This window comes from Montipora foliosa, chromosome 12, assembly GCF_036669935.1.
Source record: "Montipora foliosa isolate CH-2021 chromosome 12, ASM3666993v2, whole genome shotgun sequence".
Taxonomy (NCBI): domain Eukaryota; kingdom Metazoa; phylum Cnidaria; class Anthozoa; order Scleractinia; family Acroporidae; genus Montipora; species Montipora foliosa.
Window position 1 is genome coordinate 25738928 of NC_090880.1, and position 18665 is coordinate 25757592.

An 18665-nucleotide genomic window follows, 5' to 3' on the forward strand; every position below is an offset into this window, starting at 1 on the left:
TTCAAGGTTCAAAATTAATGTTGTTTTCATGTCGTAAATATTTTATTCTCGATCGACCGTCCGGGAAACTTCCTTCTGCTCTTTCTGAAAACTGTGTATCAATATTTATTTGCTTTTTCATCAATATTTGTTTTGCATAAAGCACGCTAACAGAATCTGTACCTTGCTGAGTTCGCATTTGTTAGCGTTAATAGTATTTTCGGTCAGATGTTTCTGTTTTTTATGAGGGGTTTATTGTTTTGGTCTCCCATCCCAACACTAACCCCGCGAAACAGGGCTTGACTTCAGTGAAGTTTAGTATTACAAAGTTTTCGGATGCTCATAGGGCACACTTGTGGTGAAAAGAAGTTGTGAGGGAACTTGAAAATTATCAACATGTCAGCCCAGAAGCCAATGTTTCTCGCTTCTCTTTTATTTGTTATTCTTCAGAGACTGGAATGCTGTATTTCAATACCACACAATTCAGTGCCTTCTGATTTTCTGTAGCACGTACCACAGGCAAGCCAGTGTATGCTTCACAGAAGCATCTAGTTCCACGACAATCACTGGGCCTCGCTTATGGTCGACACCTTCCAGTAAACCGAGGGTACAAACAAACATCTCTAATGTGGTCTCTGTTTAAAAGCCACGTCAAGAAGCGCTCCAGTCCCAAACCATAGCCCCCATGTGGGCATGACCCATACTTTCTCTGAAAAGGAATAAAACCAAAACAGAATGAGTTGTCAGTGGCAGCCTCTCTGTCAGTCAACGGCCAGTTTATTGAGAAAATAACAGTAAACTTTGGATTGACAAATTCGAAATGTTACCAAAAAACGTACAGACCTATTCAAGCTTTACGCAAACAAACGTTTATCAGCAAGGAGCAAGGGTGTCACAGTCGGTTAGTGCGCGGCCTTGGTGCATAAGGTCCTGAGTCCTTTATTTTTGAAGAATATTTAACAATTATTAACAAACTGGATTATTGAATATTGCGGACCTGCGTGGAAACAATCAGCGATCGAATTTCACAAAAAAAACACACTCCAGAGGATGAGCATGAAGGCAATGGAGAGATATTATACAAAACACCAACCAAATGAAGGTGGCCCCTTCTTAAAACTTTGTTGCTATGCTCGAGAAGGGTTTTTTTTTCGGTAAAAACCTTTCATCTCTTCAACGATCGATCCTCTCTTGGGTTCCAGTCCTTGCCCGAAAGGTCACGCAAACGCGTGACAAACGAACTTTTCCAAGAGCTTTGCAAAATCACATCGATTTTACTCGTTCAGATCATCGGTGACCCCTATTTTTTTAATCATGAATCACTTATTTTACTTACAAAATATGACGAAATGAAAAAATTCTCACCGTAAGAAGTTATCTTTTTTTAACATTTTCCTTCCTCGTGCCATCGAATTCCGGTAGTGGTTGCAACGGATAGAGCTTACGAAAACGCTCGTCGAGGATGAACTCTACTGTTTACCATATCCCTAGCGGCATACAACTATCTAAAAATCTCACTCCTAAAAACCTATGCACGGAAACTTTCACTCCAACAGTTTATTTTTATGATTTTTGATGGATGAGCAGATGAGTCTACATCTCGCTATTATGACCGACTTCTCGAAATTAAGGCATTTTTCCACTGCCATTTTCTCCGAAACAAAGTCGGTGACCCCCATTTTTTTTTTCATTTTTGGAGTAAGTACTTGATGACCTAACTCTAGGCGAGAAATGAAGAAAATCTCACCGTAGGAAGATTTTGGCGCGAACGTCCTTATAGTTGCATCATTAGTGAAACCCAGTTCTTACCATTAAGTTGGGTGTACTGTAGCTAAAACCCAACAACCTACCTGGTCAAGGTACCAATAGTAAAGTGTGGGATCCAGTTTTTCTCTTTGGTAACCTTCCATTAACTCATCCTAAAAACATTGATACACTTTTCACTTGGTTGTCTCACTAATGTTCTAAACGTAACTTACAACTAGAGTGGAAGCAGTTCTTGCTACAATCCTAGGGAAGTAGTTAACCCCCACTGGTATGGAGAGAGAGAGAGAGAGAGAGAGAGAGAGAGAGAGAGAGAGAGAGAGAGAGAGAAGGAGCGAACCAAGACTGCAAATGGCAGACTTCAGAATGAAATTTTGATGTCATTTGTACTTATTTCTTGGCTATTAGCTACAGCTATCCTGAAAGTTCTACAAAGGGAGAAGCAAGTTTCAAAAAGTGATTTTTAATGATATGATGACAATATTATAAGAAGCAGCATAATCACAAATCCATGGCTGAATGTTGTTGAACTAAACTCTTTAAAAGTATTTTTTGGATCATATTTAGAGAATGAATCCCAACGGACAGAAAAAAGAACAACAGAGCATCTGTTCTCCTTAATTTGGTGCACCACAAGAAGAAACTGTATTTCTCTGGATAATGAATTGGCATGAGGCAAATTCCTAACATGCAGAGTGTACGGTTGGCTGGATGTTCCATCCAGTATCCTTGGCCAGGCCCCTTGGTGTAAGAATAGGTGCTTTATTTGAAGGTTATCGTATTCCAGAAAGTGACAACTTAAGATATTTGATAAAATAGTACTTGCATTTCAATTATACTTTGAAGACATTACCTATACCTTCATTCTCTTAAGGTTACGGTAGACCTTCACAGGTGTACTTTGCGATACTTTTTTTAGCGTGCTTTTTTAGGCGCAACAGCCATAAACTATAATCTATTGAAAGGTTATGAAATGCACTTTCCGGGTAATATATTTTATTCTTTTCTCAATGCGCGAGGGGTGGAATTTCGCGAATCCTGCAATCTGATTGGCTCTGGGAGCGAGCGCAATTTTCTATCTTGCCCTCCAACCCGGGCGGAATCCTAGCCCTGAATGCGGGAGTTTGGGTAATGACCTCAAATTTCCATTTTCTGACACCAAATCCGCCGTTTACATACAGAAGTAAGTGTTTCAAGATGGATTTTCATTAGACAAGAGGCGTGGAAATGAAATTCATATAAAAATATTTCTTTTCGAAACGTTTAGTTTGTAACTAGCTTACTGAATTCGCTATCAAGCGCGGTGCGAGTCAACAATTAAAAAAGTGATTTCAAAGAGGAGAACAGAGAGAGGGAAAAAACACCTAAGGGTCGGTCCCTATAGCGAAAAACTGTGACCTCTGTCTTGAAAGAGCTGCCGTGGGGCAGCTTTTTCAAGACCAATAACATATTTCTTTTTCACTTTAAATAATCAAGACTCAAGAACCTTGAGCGACCGATGTCTCTCTGATCAAATTTATCGGATATCGATAATTTTAATGCAAAGGGCAGCCTTCTGGATAATGTCATTCACAAAGCGACTTCAATTTAAAAAAGTGAAATCGTTCACACGGTATTTTAGGTTGGTATCTTGGGAATCCTCAGGCCAAATTTCAAGACGATCCGTTAAATTTTTATACCCTATCAATTCGCTTAAAGAGGATACACTTGCGTAAAAAAAAAACTACGTTTTTTCGCTTCCGAAGTTTTAGAAACTTTTCACGCCTTTTGATCTGCCACATGTCATCACGCGAAACCGCCAATGGGAGCATCCTGCAGAGTCCCTTGGGACGATTTCTTCTTTTCATCTTTTTTACGGCCACCCTTCTTTTTAAGTTTTACCCATGGATTCTTTTCTCGTTTATCCTTTCCCATGAAAACGTCACTCCCAGGGGGTAAACCGACGACAATCTGTGAAAAAATTTGACAATGTTTATGACAAACAACGCGACTTCAAATTCAAGACCACGGTTAATTTCCCGCGGAAATCGTGACCAAATTCCTTAGCGTTGACAGTTTCTAATTCGCTTTTCCCGCCTTTGCCGACTGAGAAAGATCCATCAAAAACATGTTTCGTAAATAACTCGCGTATCTTTTTTTGGAAAATAAAGTTAAAGTAATAAAAATTACTATGAGACAAGAAAAAAATGACAAAAATTTCGCCCGTGAAGATCTACCCTAACCTTAATAAATAACCATAAGAAAAATTAATCATAAAGAAAATAAGTAATCACAGAATTGAGCTTACGTAATTCCACATCCTCATAGATCCACCAACTATCTCTCCAACGCCAGGCATTAACAGGTCAACCTAGACAAAATATAAACACAAGTCGCATAGAAGACAAGTGTGCTTGTTTTTCCCTGTGATGCAGCCTTTGTTTTGGAAAAAACGGTTTGCACAATGACAAATCACTGGCCATATTTGCAAAGTTGGTTTGTAAAAAGTGAGTTGATAGAATTACATTGACCACTGTGTAGAGCTAAGGAGTCTGAAGTTCAAGGATTTAAGATTCACTTTTACAAAAGGCTACCAACTTCGAAACGCCAGTTTTGCAATCTCCCTCAACCCATTGAATGCTAGGAGTGAGACTCAATAGATTTTGCTTTGTCCAACACCAGGCGATTTTACTTTATGTCAATGGGGGAGGGGGGGGGGGGGTGCGGTTCAGGAGATTAACAAGGATACCGTAAGTCCTCGAATAAGCGCCGCACTTCGAGTAAGGGCAGCACCTAGGCCCACCAAGTTAATAAGCGCCACCCTCGAATAAGCGGAAACAAATACCCCCCTTTTCGCCTTTTATCATTTTTTTGAGATATGAGACTGTCTGTTCACGAAATCTGAAGTTTTATTTTTGGAAAACTCTTGGATCCGGGCTCATGAAGCAGTTCTAAATGTTTGTATTTGTCCTTTTTATTGATAATTCAGCATCCATGACTTGTGCATATTTTTTGCTTAAAGTGTATACGGAAAATTTGCAGGAACCACCAGCCCGACCTCACGTTTTCTCTTTCCAGTGACCTCTGCACAGACGTTATTGGATTTGTCCACTTTCAGAAAATGATCAATAAGACTTCAATTGGGATTTGTCCCACAAGAGTCTTCTTTCCATCTCTGCTAGCAGCCTTAAAGAGACCAACAGCGTGTTCATCGTAATCCTTCGCTTCTTGCCGAGTGTCTTAATCGCATTCCAGCTTTTCACCGACTTGAGGACTCCAGGTAGCTTTATACACGTGATGTCAACGGATAACAGAATGGAAGCTTAACTCGTAAATCATCTCAAAATCCACTGAGTCTGTCCTTGCCATTATAAGCTAACGAAATTCTGCTTTTATCACCGCAAGTTTGACTTTTGAGATGGCAAATAATATCCAGCGTCATGGTTCAGTTCCGGCACTGGTAATATAACCCATGCAGTTGTATTGTATTGGGGTATATCTGTCAAAGGTCAAATTTTGCAGGCACAGGTCAGTGATAACAATCTTTTTTGATCTTTTTGATCTTTTGATGTACATTTGTTTGTATGAAACGCTCGGGGGATCTTTAAATATTTCGCTAAGTTGCGGTTGTTGTTGGATTAAATGCCATTTTTGCATGAGTATTTGTTTCAAATTAGGCACCGTTGAGCGGTATTGTGTGACGAACAACAAGATTCGCTTATCTTCTTTGCATTTCTGTAGAAGGGCAAGTTTCCTGTTCCCAAATTTGATGTCTTGAGTGTTGCCGTAAGCAGGCTTTAAGAGTATCCTCGTTCGATAAGAAGTGCTCTAAAATGCAAGATTTTAGCTTTAAATTCCTTTTTGGAGGAGTTTGTTCGGGGAAGTCTAAGTCTTGTTCCTGACTGTCCTCTTGACTTCGGCCAGGATTACAAATACTGATTTCAAAAGGGTAACGACCGCTCATGTTGAAGAGACAACTGATATCATGTGATATGAACACATGCCACCCAAACACATAATTTGAATGCGCAGTCAACGTAAAAACGGTTAGTAGGGTTTATATGGGAACATGAAATACAGAAAAAAACCCGGATAATCCTAGTTTACAGCGAGGAAAATACAAGAAATAAACTTACTTTTACTTCATGTTGTGTCGATTTGAGGTGTTCTGGGCAAGTTTTGAAATTTGACAAGGCTGGAAACTCCGAACCTCTGAAGCCACTGATCACTCCGCGATCGAGGACGATTAATCCCAAAAATCGGCTTCATTCGGCCTTTTGTCCACTTTCACATGAAGATCGATAACAAACGACATAGCATAAATGCCCAGAGTCCCAGAGCAATCTCCAGATGCTTAGAGAAAAAGGCAGTTTTCACGAAGAACCAAGGACACAAGGACACAAGATGAAGTAAAAGTAAGTTTATTGGTTGTATTTTCCTCGCTGTAAACTAGGATTAGCCGGGTTTTTTTCTGTATTTCATGTTTCCCCATATAAACCCTACAAACTGTTACGTTGACTGCGCATTCAAATTATGTGTTTGGGTCGCCTGGGATATGAACACCGTGAGTTTTGAAAGCTAAGAACGATAGCGCGACATTTGTCTTCGATCAGTTGTCAAACTTGACATCCGGTATCACCTGATCAAAAGCGGCAGGTTAGTTTGCAGGTTGCAGGTGCAGGTTGCAGGTTGAAAATTTACTGTGACTGTTACATGAATAGCTAACCTTAGGCCTAATTAGGCCTAAAGAAACGTTTTTAGGCCTAAGGTCGTCAGCCAATGAATGGATGACGACGGAGCTGACCAATGAATGGGTCAATCATGTTCTTGGATCATTTGCATTTGACGCCGTCCAGAGACCTTGTTCATCAATGGCGGTCACATTTTTAATTCTTTTGTACACGTGCAAATTAGCCTACCAAGCCTCATTTTAGAGCAAGAATTCTTTTCAATTCACTGTAGGGTATCGAGGCTTGGTAGGCTAATTTGCACTTCGACAAAAGAATTATAAATTGACCGCCATTTATGAATAAGGTCTATTGGCTTGGGATTCTTACGAATGGAAGACAGCGTAGGACAATCACTGCCTTCAAGGAAAGTTGATGTAGTAATTGTTCCCGGGGGTTGCACGAAGTACATTCAAGCATCAGACGTGTTATGGAACAAGCCTTTGAAAGCTGCTTGTACGGAAAAGTACGACCATTGAAGGGGCGAGGTCGGCATATATAGCGAAACCACTGCTGGAAATTTGAAGTCCCCTCCACGGCGCACAATAATTCAGTGGATCTTGTAATCATGGTCCGAATTACCGAAATATTTAATCAAGAAATCATTCCTATGCTGCGCGATGGATCACAAGATGAGAAAATTGTTTGTTTCAGAGAACGTCAGCCTTGCCTTGGAAATACTGAGGACTCAGGCGTCAGTTTTGTCGGAACCTGACAATGACCCCTTTACATTAATCACAGAATCAGACACTGAAGATGGGAATGACCCCTGCAAAATTGTAGATAGCGACGACGACGTTGAAGATGACATTGACACCGAATTACTTTTCTGACTTCCGAAAAATGAGTACCGCAAACCCAGAGAAACCACGTTTGATCTTTACGTTTGATAATTTTCGGACAAAACACAATGCCCCAATGTTTACGCGAACTCTGTGAAATTTTGCGAGTATTTCTTTCTTTTACTGCTATGTGTTGATGTTTTTCCTTTATTTTAATACTGGTTAAATAATACATTTTTGTGCATCTCTAGTAAGTGACTCACTTCATTCTTTTACGTTATAATTTGTGATGCACTTGTTTTAAATAAACGCCGCACCCCGAATAAGCGAAGCACCAAAGTCTCGGTGAAATTAATAAGCGCCCCGACGCTTATTCGAGGATTTACGGTACTTTTAAATTTCCATGCTTCACCTAGCCATCGTCAGTGTTCGCATGGTACAAGAGGTTCACTAACCCTGTTGCTGTTTTATATCATAAAAACGTCTGACACGGATGTACTCACTGATTCAGTAACACGGTTGTCCTCTGGGCATCTGAACATGTAAAATGATTTAATCTCAAAGGGAAAACGACACAACAGGATTGGCTGGAATAAAATTGGAAATTAGAGACATTTTGGAAACAAAAATTTCTTCCAAAACACAAAAATGTAGTTTCAGATACAGGAAACCTGCTGGCCTAAGTATCCATGGATTTCTATTTACCAGAGGCAAATTTACAAGGGTGATATTGGTTACACATAAACCACTGCGGCAAAATGAACAACACCATCACAGGAAAAGAAGAAGAGCAAATGAAACAGAGTTAATCAATGGATGCCTTCAAAACATTTACCTCATTGATTTTATCTGTCATTTTTCTTTCTGGCATCTCAGGGATATCCTACCAAACAAATACAGAGTCCAGGATTCAAATTCATTAAAACATAATATATGATATGCTGCATACAGTGAACGCTAAAACTTATCTCTAAGACATGACCCGAATAACAACTGCTGCCAAAGAGCTTTAAATATCTCTTCGCCACTTCATTGGATTTTTGAGCGTCTTTGAGTAATAACTCACCTAACTATCAACTGTCACCAATCAGTGACCTACAGACAACCAATCGACTACCATAGTCACTTATGGCTCCAAGTCTTTGCAAACAATTATCATTCATGACAAGAAGATAAGAATAGGAATGCCATTATTTCTTCCCCCTCAAGACTAACCGAACTATTTACCGAAGTGGAAGTAGATAGTGTGGATATTTACCGCTTCGCAACTCGGTGAATATCCACCCACACTGAGGTGAATAGTTGTTTTAGTATGTACTAAAACAGTGAGATAATATAGCACAAAGAGATGAATTTAAATCATTTATTCGTGAAAAGATTACAACATTTTCGGGTGCAAATTCCGCGCGAATTCTCGGAGGTGAATAGTTAACAAATTATTATTCCCGTGGGCGCGCGTTGGATATGAGATGGTAAATGGCCAATGAGGCGCTTAGCGCCGAGCTGGCTATAACCAGTCTCATATCCAACAAGGGCGAATGAAATAACTGTTTTATTAAAAAGTTTGGAAGTACTAAATACAAGTGAAAAAAGCGAGGAAATCTGAGCGAAATAAAAAAAAAATTTATGAAGATGCTATGTTGTCTAATACCTGGTTGTCAGACAGACGCAGGGTCATCAAAAAAACATTTTTTTACCTTTTCGTGTACTTTTTCAATGTCGAAATTGATCCAAACTTTCCACAAAAAACTTTTTTTTTTTGCTTTATTCAGAGAGAAATTTCACTTTCCGGCGAAAATAATTTAGCTTAGCAACGCTTAGCGCAATCATTTGCCATATAAGGTCAAACTAAGGTATATGAGCTGATAACCGAGATTGAGTAAACAAATCAGAGCACGAAAAATGCATTAATAATGATGATGATGATGATAAAAAATTTGTTATAAAGTTTAATGCGAGTTTTTCTATCAAACTTTTCAACTTAAGAAACAATATACCTCTCCAAATTCATAAAAGGTACCATCTTCCTTTGTGATTTTATTCTCTTTTAGGTACAGAATAGCATCAGCATAATTCATTCTCCTGAAGCAGAAAGAAAAGGGTAACTGTTGTGAAGCCTACACAACCAACAAAAAAAGTTAAATGCAAGGAACAGGAACTCACTTGAAAGGCCTTTTTGGGGGCTTGAAATTCTAAAAAAAAAAAAATGAAGGAAAACACAAGGACAGAGGTATCAATGGATGATATTTTGGCATCTTTTCTTTGGTTAATTTCTCGGTGCAGCAAAGGCTCTGTTTGCTTGCAAAGTCAACGTCATTCATCAAGTGCTTTCAAGGGAACACATGAGCCTAACAAATTCACCTGCTTCCAACTGAGTGGCTTCAAAAGCTCAGCTGGTACACTTTGCACCCGCATTGCAGAGGGCATGGGTTCGAATCCTGTTGAAGCCATCTGAAATTTTCAGGTGTCTTAAGGCTTAATTTGTCCAGATATGTGAGAGGATCACTTCATTCTTTCATCCATAACCCACACTTCAAAAATACATCAATTTCATTGTGGGAGGCGCGGTGGCCTCATGGTTGTCGTGCTCGACTCCGGAGCAAGTGGTCCGGATTCGGGTCCTGGTCAGGGACAGGGACATTGTGTTGTGTTCTTGGGAAAGACACTTCAATCTCAAGGTGCTTCTCTCCACCCAGGTGTATAAATGAGTACCGGCAAATTTAATGCTGGGGGTAACCCTGCGATGGACTGGCATCCCATCCAGGGGGGAGTAGAAATACTCCTAGTCGCTTCATGCTACGGAAACCGAGGGTAAGCTCCGGCGTGTTGGGTCACTGGCTTGGAAGCGCATACCTATGAATTCTCTTACGTACGTAATACAGGATTTCGCCCACTTCTTCAATTAATATTGATCATACAATAAAACTGCACCCAGTAGCAGCCAAACAACACATTCTTCACGATGACCAAGGTACAATGCATCAGCCTTACTAATCACACAAAGTAGCCCTGTTTTCCTGACGAACTGCATTAAGCTACTCACCATTAGGTAGTACCTCTGATTAATTTAATGTAACAGAGTACTTACTGGATTCAACTCTTTCAGTACTTCTGCGTTGGGAGACTTCAACACTTTGTCAACAACATCACAAACCTGAAACAGTAATATTAATTACGGCAAACTGCTATTATAATTATTATTTATGTCATATTGCTCTACCCAAACAAGTTTGAAAGAAACTATCAATGAAAATAATATTATTGAACTCCCGATCCAACCATGAAAAGATACCTGCATGTTAACAGATTGTCAGTCAAGATGTTAATTTACAGCAGCCGATAAACATGTCTTCTTTTAATGACATGTACATTTAAATAAAATGTTATAGCTCAAACACAAGGGAGAAGTGCCTAGGCAGTCTTGAGTTAAATTTTGATTCTTGATCCTTTAAGTTACCAGATTCAACTATTGAGGCACAGCTTTAAAACAGTTCCTTTGACACAGATCCATGAAGGAAACAAGAATGAAGCGATTCACAAACCTCTTTCCAAAATCCTCGTATGGAAAACCTTGAAACAATTATCAATATTCGTAAGGTTGACAACTGTTATTACATGATTGCAATAATAACAGCTGTAGCTACACAAGTGTAGCTAATGTGTCCATTAGATATTCATACCAAGTCCTCTACCCTATCCAGAAGATCATCAAACGTTATGAAAGGACATTCTGCTTCAACATGAGTGTATCTGTTGAGATGACAAAAAGGGAAATGTCACTCAAAGCAGGATATTCTCTGTAATGGTAGAGACTAGGCTGGGCTAGTAAGGTGCACTGCATGTTGTAAACTCCTGTTGCATCAGTTGCTAAAGCATGAGACTATACTGCATCAGAGATTGTGGGTTCAACTCTGGTCAGACGGACACTTGTAGTCTTTAAAAACCCAGTGATCATGTAAAATTTCTATAAGGCATAAAGAAAATTGAAACTACCTCGCTGAAAAGTACTTTAATTAAAATTTTCACTTGGAAATTCAATGCAATGCACAGGAAGACCACTCACTTCATCGGGAAGGAAGGAGGGGGGGGGTCAACTTTTGGGGAAATCCCACAAGTCTAAAATGTGAAGTACAGCAACTGAGGCAACTGTTGCCTCAGTTTTTGCATCTCCAAACAGTTAAACTTTTAAGTATTCAACCATATATGGGCCCTACACCACTCTTTCTTATAAAATTGTGCAAGGCATTAAAAAAGTACTTGCACAACATTCGCAGATAGCGCACAGACCGGTAGTTCCTGGTGATATCGTCTGACTTTGACTTTATCTGCAGTTTGCTCGATGGTATGACACTTGAGATATGAGTACAGAAGGGGATCCCATGGCAATCCCCCCAGAAGAAGACTTTGAAATTTACAAGCACTGAAATTCTATCTTATGCTTTTCCTTCCTTTCCCAAAGATATTATCACTAAAAAGTAATAATCAAACCACCAAGAATTTTGCAAATTTAAAATGACTTTTACCAAAATGGCTTTCGAAATATGTTGTTTCTAGATTTGTCACAACTTGTGTATGCATATTGTTTGATGAAAACAAGTTAGCTTGGAAAATTAAAGGAGATTTTTTTTTAGTCAGTGGTTGGTACCTATAAATGCAAATGTTATATGGGAAAAAGGGTCGATCTTACTCAGACAGATGCCTTCTTGTGCATGACTGCTCTTCCCTATATGACTGTGCTATGCAGAAGACGTCACCGAGCGATGGTATAACTGTTTCCAAGTAAAGTTGGGAGGACTGTGTCAAATATGCCTTAACAAAAACCAATGATAATAATAATAATTGTTGTGTCAATTAGTATTTGCCTACATCTTATCTCAGAGTCTTAAACAGTGGCCATGGATAACAGTTTGTCAGTATTTGCCCTAAAAAGGAAATTTTGACTGATGGGAATGGCATGCCTGACGAAAATGTTTTCCATCACTTACACCATTTAAACCATAATTTCCCAATAAAATTATTAGTGTCTTACAGCTAGGTTTTTTGATATTTGTGAAATTTTAAGGTCATTTTTTCCATTGAGACGCACCATTTGTAAATATTCAGGAATTTTTCTTTAACAAACTGAGGACCAACCGGGTTTGAACTTGCCTGGTAACTTGCAATATACAGACACAAGTGGGTAGAAACAACACTGTTGGAGAAAGTAAGGCCAGATTGAAGAAAACCTTGAACTTACCTTTTCACCAAAGTAGCTAAATTCAAAGCGCTTAAGACCCCCTTCGGCATGCGTCTGAACTATAGTCGGAGGAGTAACCTGAGGGCATGGGAATAACAGAAAGACAAAATTTATAAACACCTACATCAGCTTCCTTCTTCCAAAAAGATCCAACATTTACAGATTGAGCATTATTAAAACAGACTCATTTTAGCAAGAAAGTGTACCCCATTCATTATCAGGACAATCCGGGCGTGTGAATCATTACTGATACCTCACTTTTACACTCGTCTCATGAGAAACTCTGTAGGTTATAAAGGCACAGTATTTTGGAATAATATGTATGATGAGCAAACGTAGTGACTTTGTTCGCATGACTAGTTACAATACCCTTAAGCAGAAACTACCATCCTTAGCCAATTCTAGTGATTTAAGTTCTAATCAGGCATCTTTGTTGACTTAATGTGTCACTAGATCCGAGGATCTTACATACCGGTATATGTAATATCTGTACGTAATAATCTTAACTAAGTTTGCTTGTTGATTCATATTTTAGTTCACAATTGTATTATGTCACTTATTGCTAAGCCACAAATGACCCCACAAGTTTCAATCTAGCTATAATATCTATCTTAGCAACGAGCGAAAGGACATCTGAACCAGATCTATCCATCCTTTGCAACTGAGGGGAGTTTGTTCACATGATTAGCTTTAAGCTGCAGTGGTTATGAAACACATTACCTCAACATAACCATGGTTGAAATAATGATCTCGAAAACTGCATGGAAAGAAAAGTATGAAATATATGTAAAGTGAGTTGAAAAGAACTGAGGAGTCCAGGCTTAAAATAATGACAATTAACAGTAAAAAATAAAATTACCACTGCGTTACTGTGGAGCGCATTCTAAGAATTCTTGACACCTACAATAAAATGTTGGAATGGCAGCACTCTTAGTGAGGTGTTTACAGTGAAATATTCAGAACCAAAAGTTTGGTTTTATCAGATAATGTAAATTGGCCACCATACACACGGATTCTAGAATCTCCGTTGACAGGAGCCCATGAGTAGGAACTTGCCTCCCCCATACAAGCCCCATGAGTCAACCTTTGCCAGTATCTTTCTATTTTTAGAACCAACCCTTCAGCAGGAGACTCACATTTACATCAATTTAAGTCAATTCGCACAGTTTGCGTACATTGTTTTTGCTATTTTTGTCTTCGTTAGACAATGACTTTATTCTGATTGGCCATTTTAAACAGTGCGTGCAGTGCCGAACAACTCGTGGCGTTCGAAAAATAGAAAGATACGGGCAAAGGTTTACTCAAGGATTTAGTGCATATGCAGGCTCCTACCAATGGGCTCCTGTCGTTGATAAAACCTAATTTTTGTACACTACTTCCCCACCGACGCAGCCCCACAGTTTCTTTAGAAACTACCCCCTTTATTCAGAACCAAGCTTGTTTGATTCATTCACAAACTCTTGCATTTTATGTTCAGCTTACCATCTTTTTCAAGTGACTAAGAAAAGCTTAGAGTAACAATAACCAATTTAAACAAGTGCATGTTGCAGCGCCGCTCACGGCGTCTGTTGAAAGGCGCGGAGTCACAAGCCATGCAGACAACGCGTCGCGATGAGCCGGATAGCGGTTGTTTTACGGGTCGAATAAGGCCAAAAGTATCACTGAGAACCAACTTTAATTAGCCATGATTTAATCGACAATATTCGAACGTAAACTGAAACACAATGTAATCAATAAACTAATCACTAAGTGCTAAACAAATAAACGATAGGAATCGCATATGAACAACAGCGGACATTCCGATCATAACTTTGATGAAACAAATGTTTTTGGGAATGCCACTATGATATTGAAACGTGAAAAAATGACCACCTAAAATGCACAAAATCCTATAGAAGAACTATATAAAACAGAACCCTAAGGGAACGAGTTCAAATATCAGTAGGGTACCCGATGAACGGAAAAAGACTCGATCAATATTATTTTCCGATGGATCGGAATCGGTACCGATCTGTAGGCACTAGTTGCCGTTTCCGATAATGATAAAAACTTTGCCGATTCAATCCGATTTGCATATAGCACTAATATGTTTCTCAAACGTTAAATCATTGTCAAAAACTACACCCAAATTACGAGCTGATGCTGATGACTGTACTACGGAACAACCAATTGTGAAAGAAGATAACACGGGACGAGGCCGATAGTGAGAACTAATAACAAGTAGCTCCGATTTGTCGCTATTAAGCTTATTAATAATAAGCTTATTACAGCACATCCAGTTGTCTATCTCACAAGCACAGGCTTCAACTTGAGAAACTGCTAAAGCCTCCACATCACCACCCTGGGAATCGAAGGACAAGTACAACTGGGTATCATCGGCATAAAAGTGATAACCCATGTTGTACCTTCCAACAATATCCCCGAGTGGCGAAGTGTACAGCAAGTAGAGTATGGGACCTAAAACAGACCCCTGAAGAACCCCGCATGACAATGGGCGATGTGTAGACCTCTCCCCCCTAATACTGACGAACTGGTAACGATTGCAAAGATAGGAGGTAAACTAAGCGAGCGCAGAGCCAGTGATACCAAACCGAGTAGAAAGCCTATTAAGTAAAATAGTATGGTCTACCGTGTCGAACACAGCGGATAAATCTAAAAGTAGTAAAATAACTGACTGATAATTATCTAAAGCTACCAAAATATCATTTTGGACTCTGAGAAAAGCCGTCTCAGTACTGTGCAGTTGTTTGTAAGCAGATTGGAAAACTTCATCAAGGTTATTTATCGTGATATAAGCTATCAACTGCAGAGCAATAGCTCTCTCGGTAAGCTTTGACATAAACATTAAATTAGAGATTGGTCTGAAATTAGCAAAAACCTCAAAATCTAGACCCATTTTTTTCAGCAATGGATTAAGCATAGCTAACTTAAAACAGCCAGGCATCACAGCAGTATTAATAGAGAGGTTGACAATCTTGGTCATTACAGGCAAAAGCACTGACCAGCATTCCTTCAGAACAACAGCTGGAGCAGGGTCCAGACGACAAGGCTAGACTTCACAGCAGAACCAGTAATCAGACTAGACACTTGAGCTTCAGTAACATTCTTGAAATGCGAGAGCACACAGCTTGCATGAGAGGAATCATCAAGATGTACCAGAGTTACTGTATTTGAAGAACTGTCTAGTGAATTTCGCAAGCTAGTAATCTTCTCAGTAAAAAAGTCAGCAAATTTATTAGCCAGGTCATTGTCAGAGCTTCCAGAAGTTGGATAACGTAATTCTTGAATTATGTGGCTGGTGTGACTACTTTGCTAGCCCTTTACTCGTGTAAAAAACCAGTTAAATTTAATTGTGATTTTTAAGAAAGAAAGCTGTAAATTGTTAATATTGTTATTGTCGTATCGTTCATACCCATACATATCCCGAAGAAAGTTTCTGATTAATTAAGACCATTACGCCATCAGAGATTTTACAACGGCTAAGACTAATGGTGCAATTCGAGATTTCACAACAGCTATAAGTGATGGTCCTGTGTAGTCGTTGTTGTGCTACAGATTGATCAGGTGATTTTCTGTCTACAGTAATCAATGAACCATCAAGGACTACTTTGGAATGTGCACTACGTTGCGAATATAGTGTTAAGGAAACAGATAAATTTTCAAAGCGCGGTTATAAGATCTAAAAGATCTTTTTGTTGGTGAATTGAAAAGGAATCGAACTTAACAACAAGACGCCTGTGAGGGCGTATCCATGGGATGCACAAACAGTTAATACAAATAGTCCAGTTACAGAGAACTACACGGGTAAACTTCGGAAAATGGGAAAAGATTACCAAAACCGGAAATCTATAATTTAACTACAAGTTATTTGTTGTAAAACATAAAGAGATTATTTCTTACTATTAAAGTTACTAAATCTGCCAATGGAAACAACAAGGCCCTAGGGGTTATCAGGAATACAGGAAATTTAGGTTAAAAAAATTATAGGGATATGGGCTATTTGGGGGGAAAATTAACGGGATGCAGGATATTTAAAAAACCGAACTGGTTTTATAGTGATACAACAGGAATTAACGGGATACAGGGTATTTAGGACTACGCAGAGCTCCAAAGAACGCCTTGTATATTTTTTATTACTGTTCGACGGAGCTGTTCAACAAAAGCAAAAATAGAGATGTTTTCCGAAAGGAATGGCCTCGAAATCGCTTGAAAAAAGTTCTAAAAATCTTGGTTTTTTTACAGTAAAACGTGTACTTATAAAACTCTATGCACCACACTCAGTATTGTGCAGGATTTTGTGGACTTTTAGAAACTGTGCGTTATTTTGCGGGTTTGATCGAATTGTGCGGTCCCGCACCTGCGCACCATGTCAGAAGCACTGATATATGTATTAATTTGTTTTAAAAAATCTCTTTATAATTATAGAATTGCAAGAAATCCACACCGTACAAGTGCAAATTAAAGACATCGTCTTACCGTGTCACCTCTGATCATCATGTGCCTGTTGTCAAGTTGAATGTCAATGGCAGATTCCTGGTGAGCAGAAAAAAAAGAATCCCTGTCGTCAGAGGGTTAGAATTTTCACCTGAATGAATTAGACAGACAGCAATCCGCTCAGCAGCGGGCTGAACTCACCTCTTTAGAGTCCCCCACTGCTGAGCTCCCAGCAACTCTTAAGATGGCACTGCTAACAGTGTGTGGAAGACATACACTGTATATAGTTACCATACATTAAAATCAACAACTTAATTGAAACAAGGGAAATCTCAAACAGAACTGTGCCTTTTTGTCTGGAGACGGGTCACTTAATTCCTCTACTATTAACTTCTTACAAACCGAGCGCGAGGGCCGTACTGGGGAATATTGGCCCTCGGTCGTGGCAGTACGGACCGAGCGCAGCGAGGTCCGTACAAAACGACCGAGAGCCAATATTCCCCAGTACGGCTCGAGCTACAAGCAATTGCAAAAAGGTTGAGACACTGAATGGAAAATCCATCTCTTCTTCCTAAAACCCCTCTTCTAGTTCATAAGTAAAGGCTGAACGCCCCTCCCTCCCCCCTCCCCTTTTTCAATGTTGATACCCTTTAGTCTGAGTGCCAAGTGGAAATGAAACAACTTTGCTTGGGGGGAAGGGGGGTTGGAGATGCGCTGACTTAAATGACACGCATTGTACGGTTATCAACAGTGAGTGTCTCAACTCTTTTTGCAACTGCTTGTAGCTCGGTCAGTAAGTAGTTTATTATATGGCTTTTTAATTACCTTTTGCTTTGTTTTTGCAAGCCCGTAATCGGCCCGTGGGCATTACGGAAGAATAATGCCCTACAATTCAGTCACAATTAGGCTATCAGAGCGCACGTTATATCGGCTACAAACACAAGCCATATAATAAAGTAATATAATACCTTATTATTACGTGCATACAACAGACTACTATACATTGTCAGGTATGACAATATTAATGCAGCATTCCTCAGTGGTAATAATTAACAAAAGGCAATCATTAACCATCATACCTAACCTGCTGAGCTCTATTTAAAAATTTTTGTGCTAATTTACATGTAAATGCCACATTTTAGTCAGCTTGAAAAGAAGAGAATCACTTGATTTATGCCTGATTTGGTTATTGGAAGTTACGAAAAGTAATTCAGTATGGGCTTCTTGTGACTTTGAATCTTGATCGCATGACCCTTTTAACTTTAGACTGTGTAGATTGTTGAAATTCAAGAATCTAGTGCATATGAGAATAATCGTAAACTGTGAGGATAGTAGCACTTCATAATCTATTCGTGTTAAGTTCCAATTGAAAGATCTCTAGCGTGGGAACAGGCTCATCTTTGAGTCATGCACGAGCGAAGCGATCCAGCAGGGAGTCCGGGTGCGGAAGCTCCAAGAAAGTGAGCTCACTTTTGTCACGATGGCTCGCAAATTCTCAAAACCCGTAAACAGAAACCGTCATGATGATAAACTTTCCACCGGTAAAATACATGACAACCGTGTTTAGCCTGTCTGCTGTTGCCAAGTCGCCGGTTGTATGACACTAGAAGTATACTCACTACGAAAACCACCGATCTGTGGAATGGGCGGGAATTTACGTGTCTCTGCTCCACCCACTTTCGCTTGTATATAGTTCAAATTCTTAATTTAATTAAGATGTATTAGCAGAACTGAGCACATAATGGATCGCGCAGAATGCCTATA

At 39.4% G+C, this 18665-nt stretch overlaps 1 protein-coding gene across 3 annotated transcripts in view; it reads right to left on the minus strand.

Annotated features, from left to right (window-relative positions):
* LOC137979978 (asparagine--tRNA ligase, cytoplasmic-like) overlaps window positions 1-18665 on the minus strand; it is a 64216-nt gene that overhangs the window by 16663 nt on the left and 28888 nt on the right. Inside the window, exons 8-21 of one of the 3 annotated variants that reach the window (XM_068827300.1) lie at window positions 16944-17000; window positions 13327-13367; window positions 13188-13224; window positions 12468-12545; window positions 11919-12040; window positions 10912-10981; window positions 10320-10385; window positions 9395-9423; window positions 9229-9313; window positions 8067-8114; window positions 7735-7818; window positions 4031-4093; window positions 1830-1898; window positions 531-688 (exon numbers count right to left, since the gene is read on the minus strand). In XM_068827300.1, the coding sequence (XP_068683401.1) occupies window positions 557-688; window positions 1830-1898; window positions 4031-4093; window positions 7735-7818; window positions 8067-8114; window positions 9229-9313; window positions 9395-9423; window positions 10320-10385; window positions 10912-10981; window positions 11919-12040; window positions 12468-12545; window positions 13188-13224; window positions 13327-13367; window positions 16944-17000 (981 nt within the window). In that variant the 3' untranslated portion in view covers window positions 531-556. Of the gene's footprint in view, window positions 1-398; window positions 689-1829; window positions 1899-4030; window positions 4094-7734; window positions 7819-8066; window positions 8115-9228; window positions 9314-9394; window positions 9424-10319; window positions 10386-10911; window positions 10982-11918; window positions 12041-12467; window positions 12546-13187; window positions 13225-13326; window positions 13368-16943; window positions 17001-18665 lie in introns of those variants that run through there. The other 2 variants (XM_068827299.1, XM_068827301.1) reach the window with 2 other exon arrangements.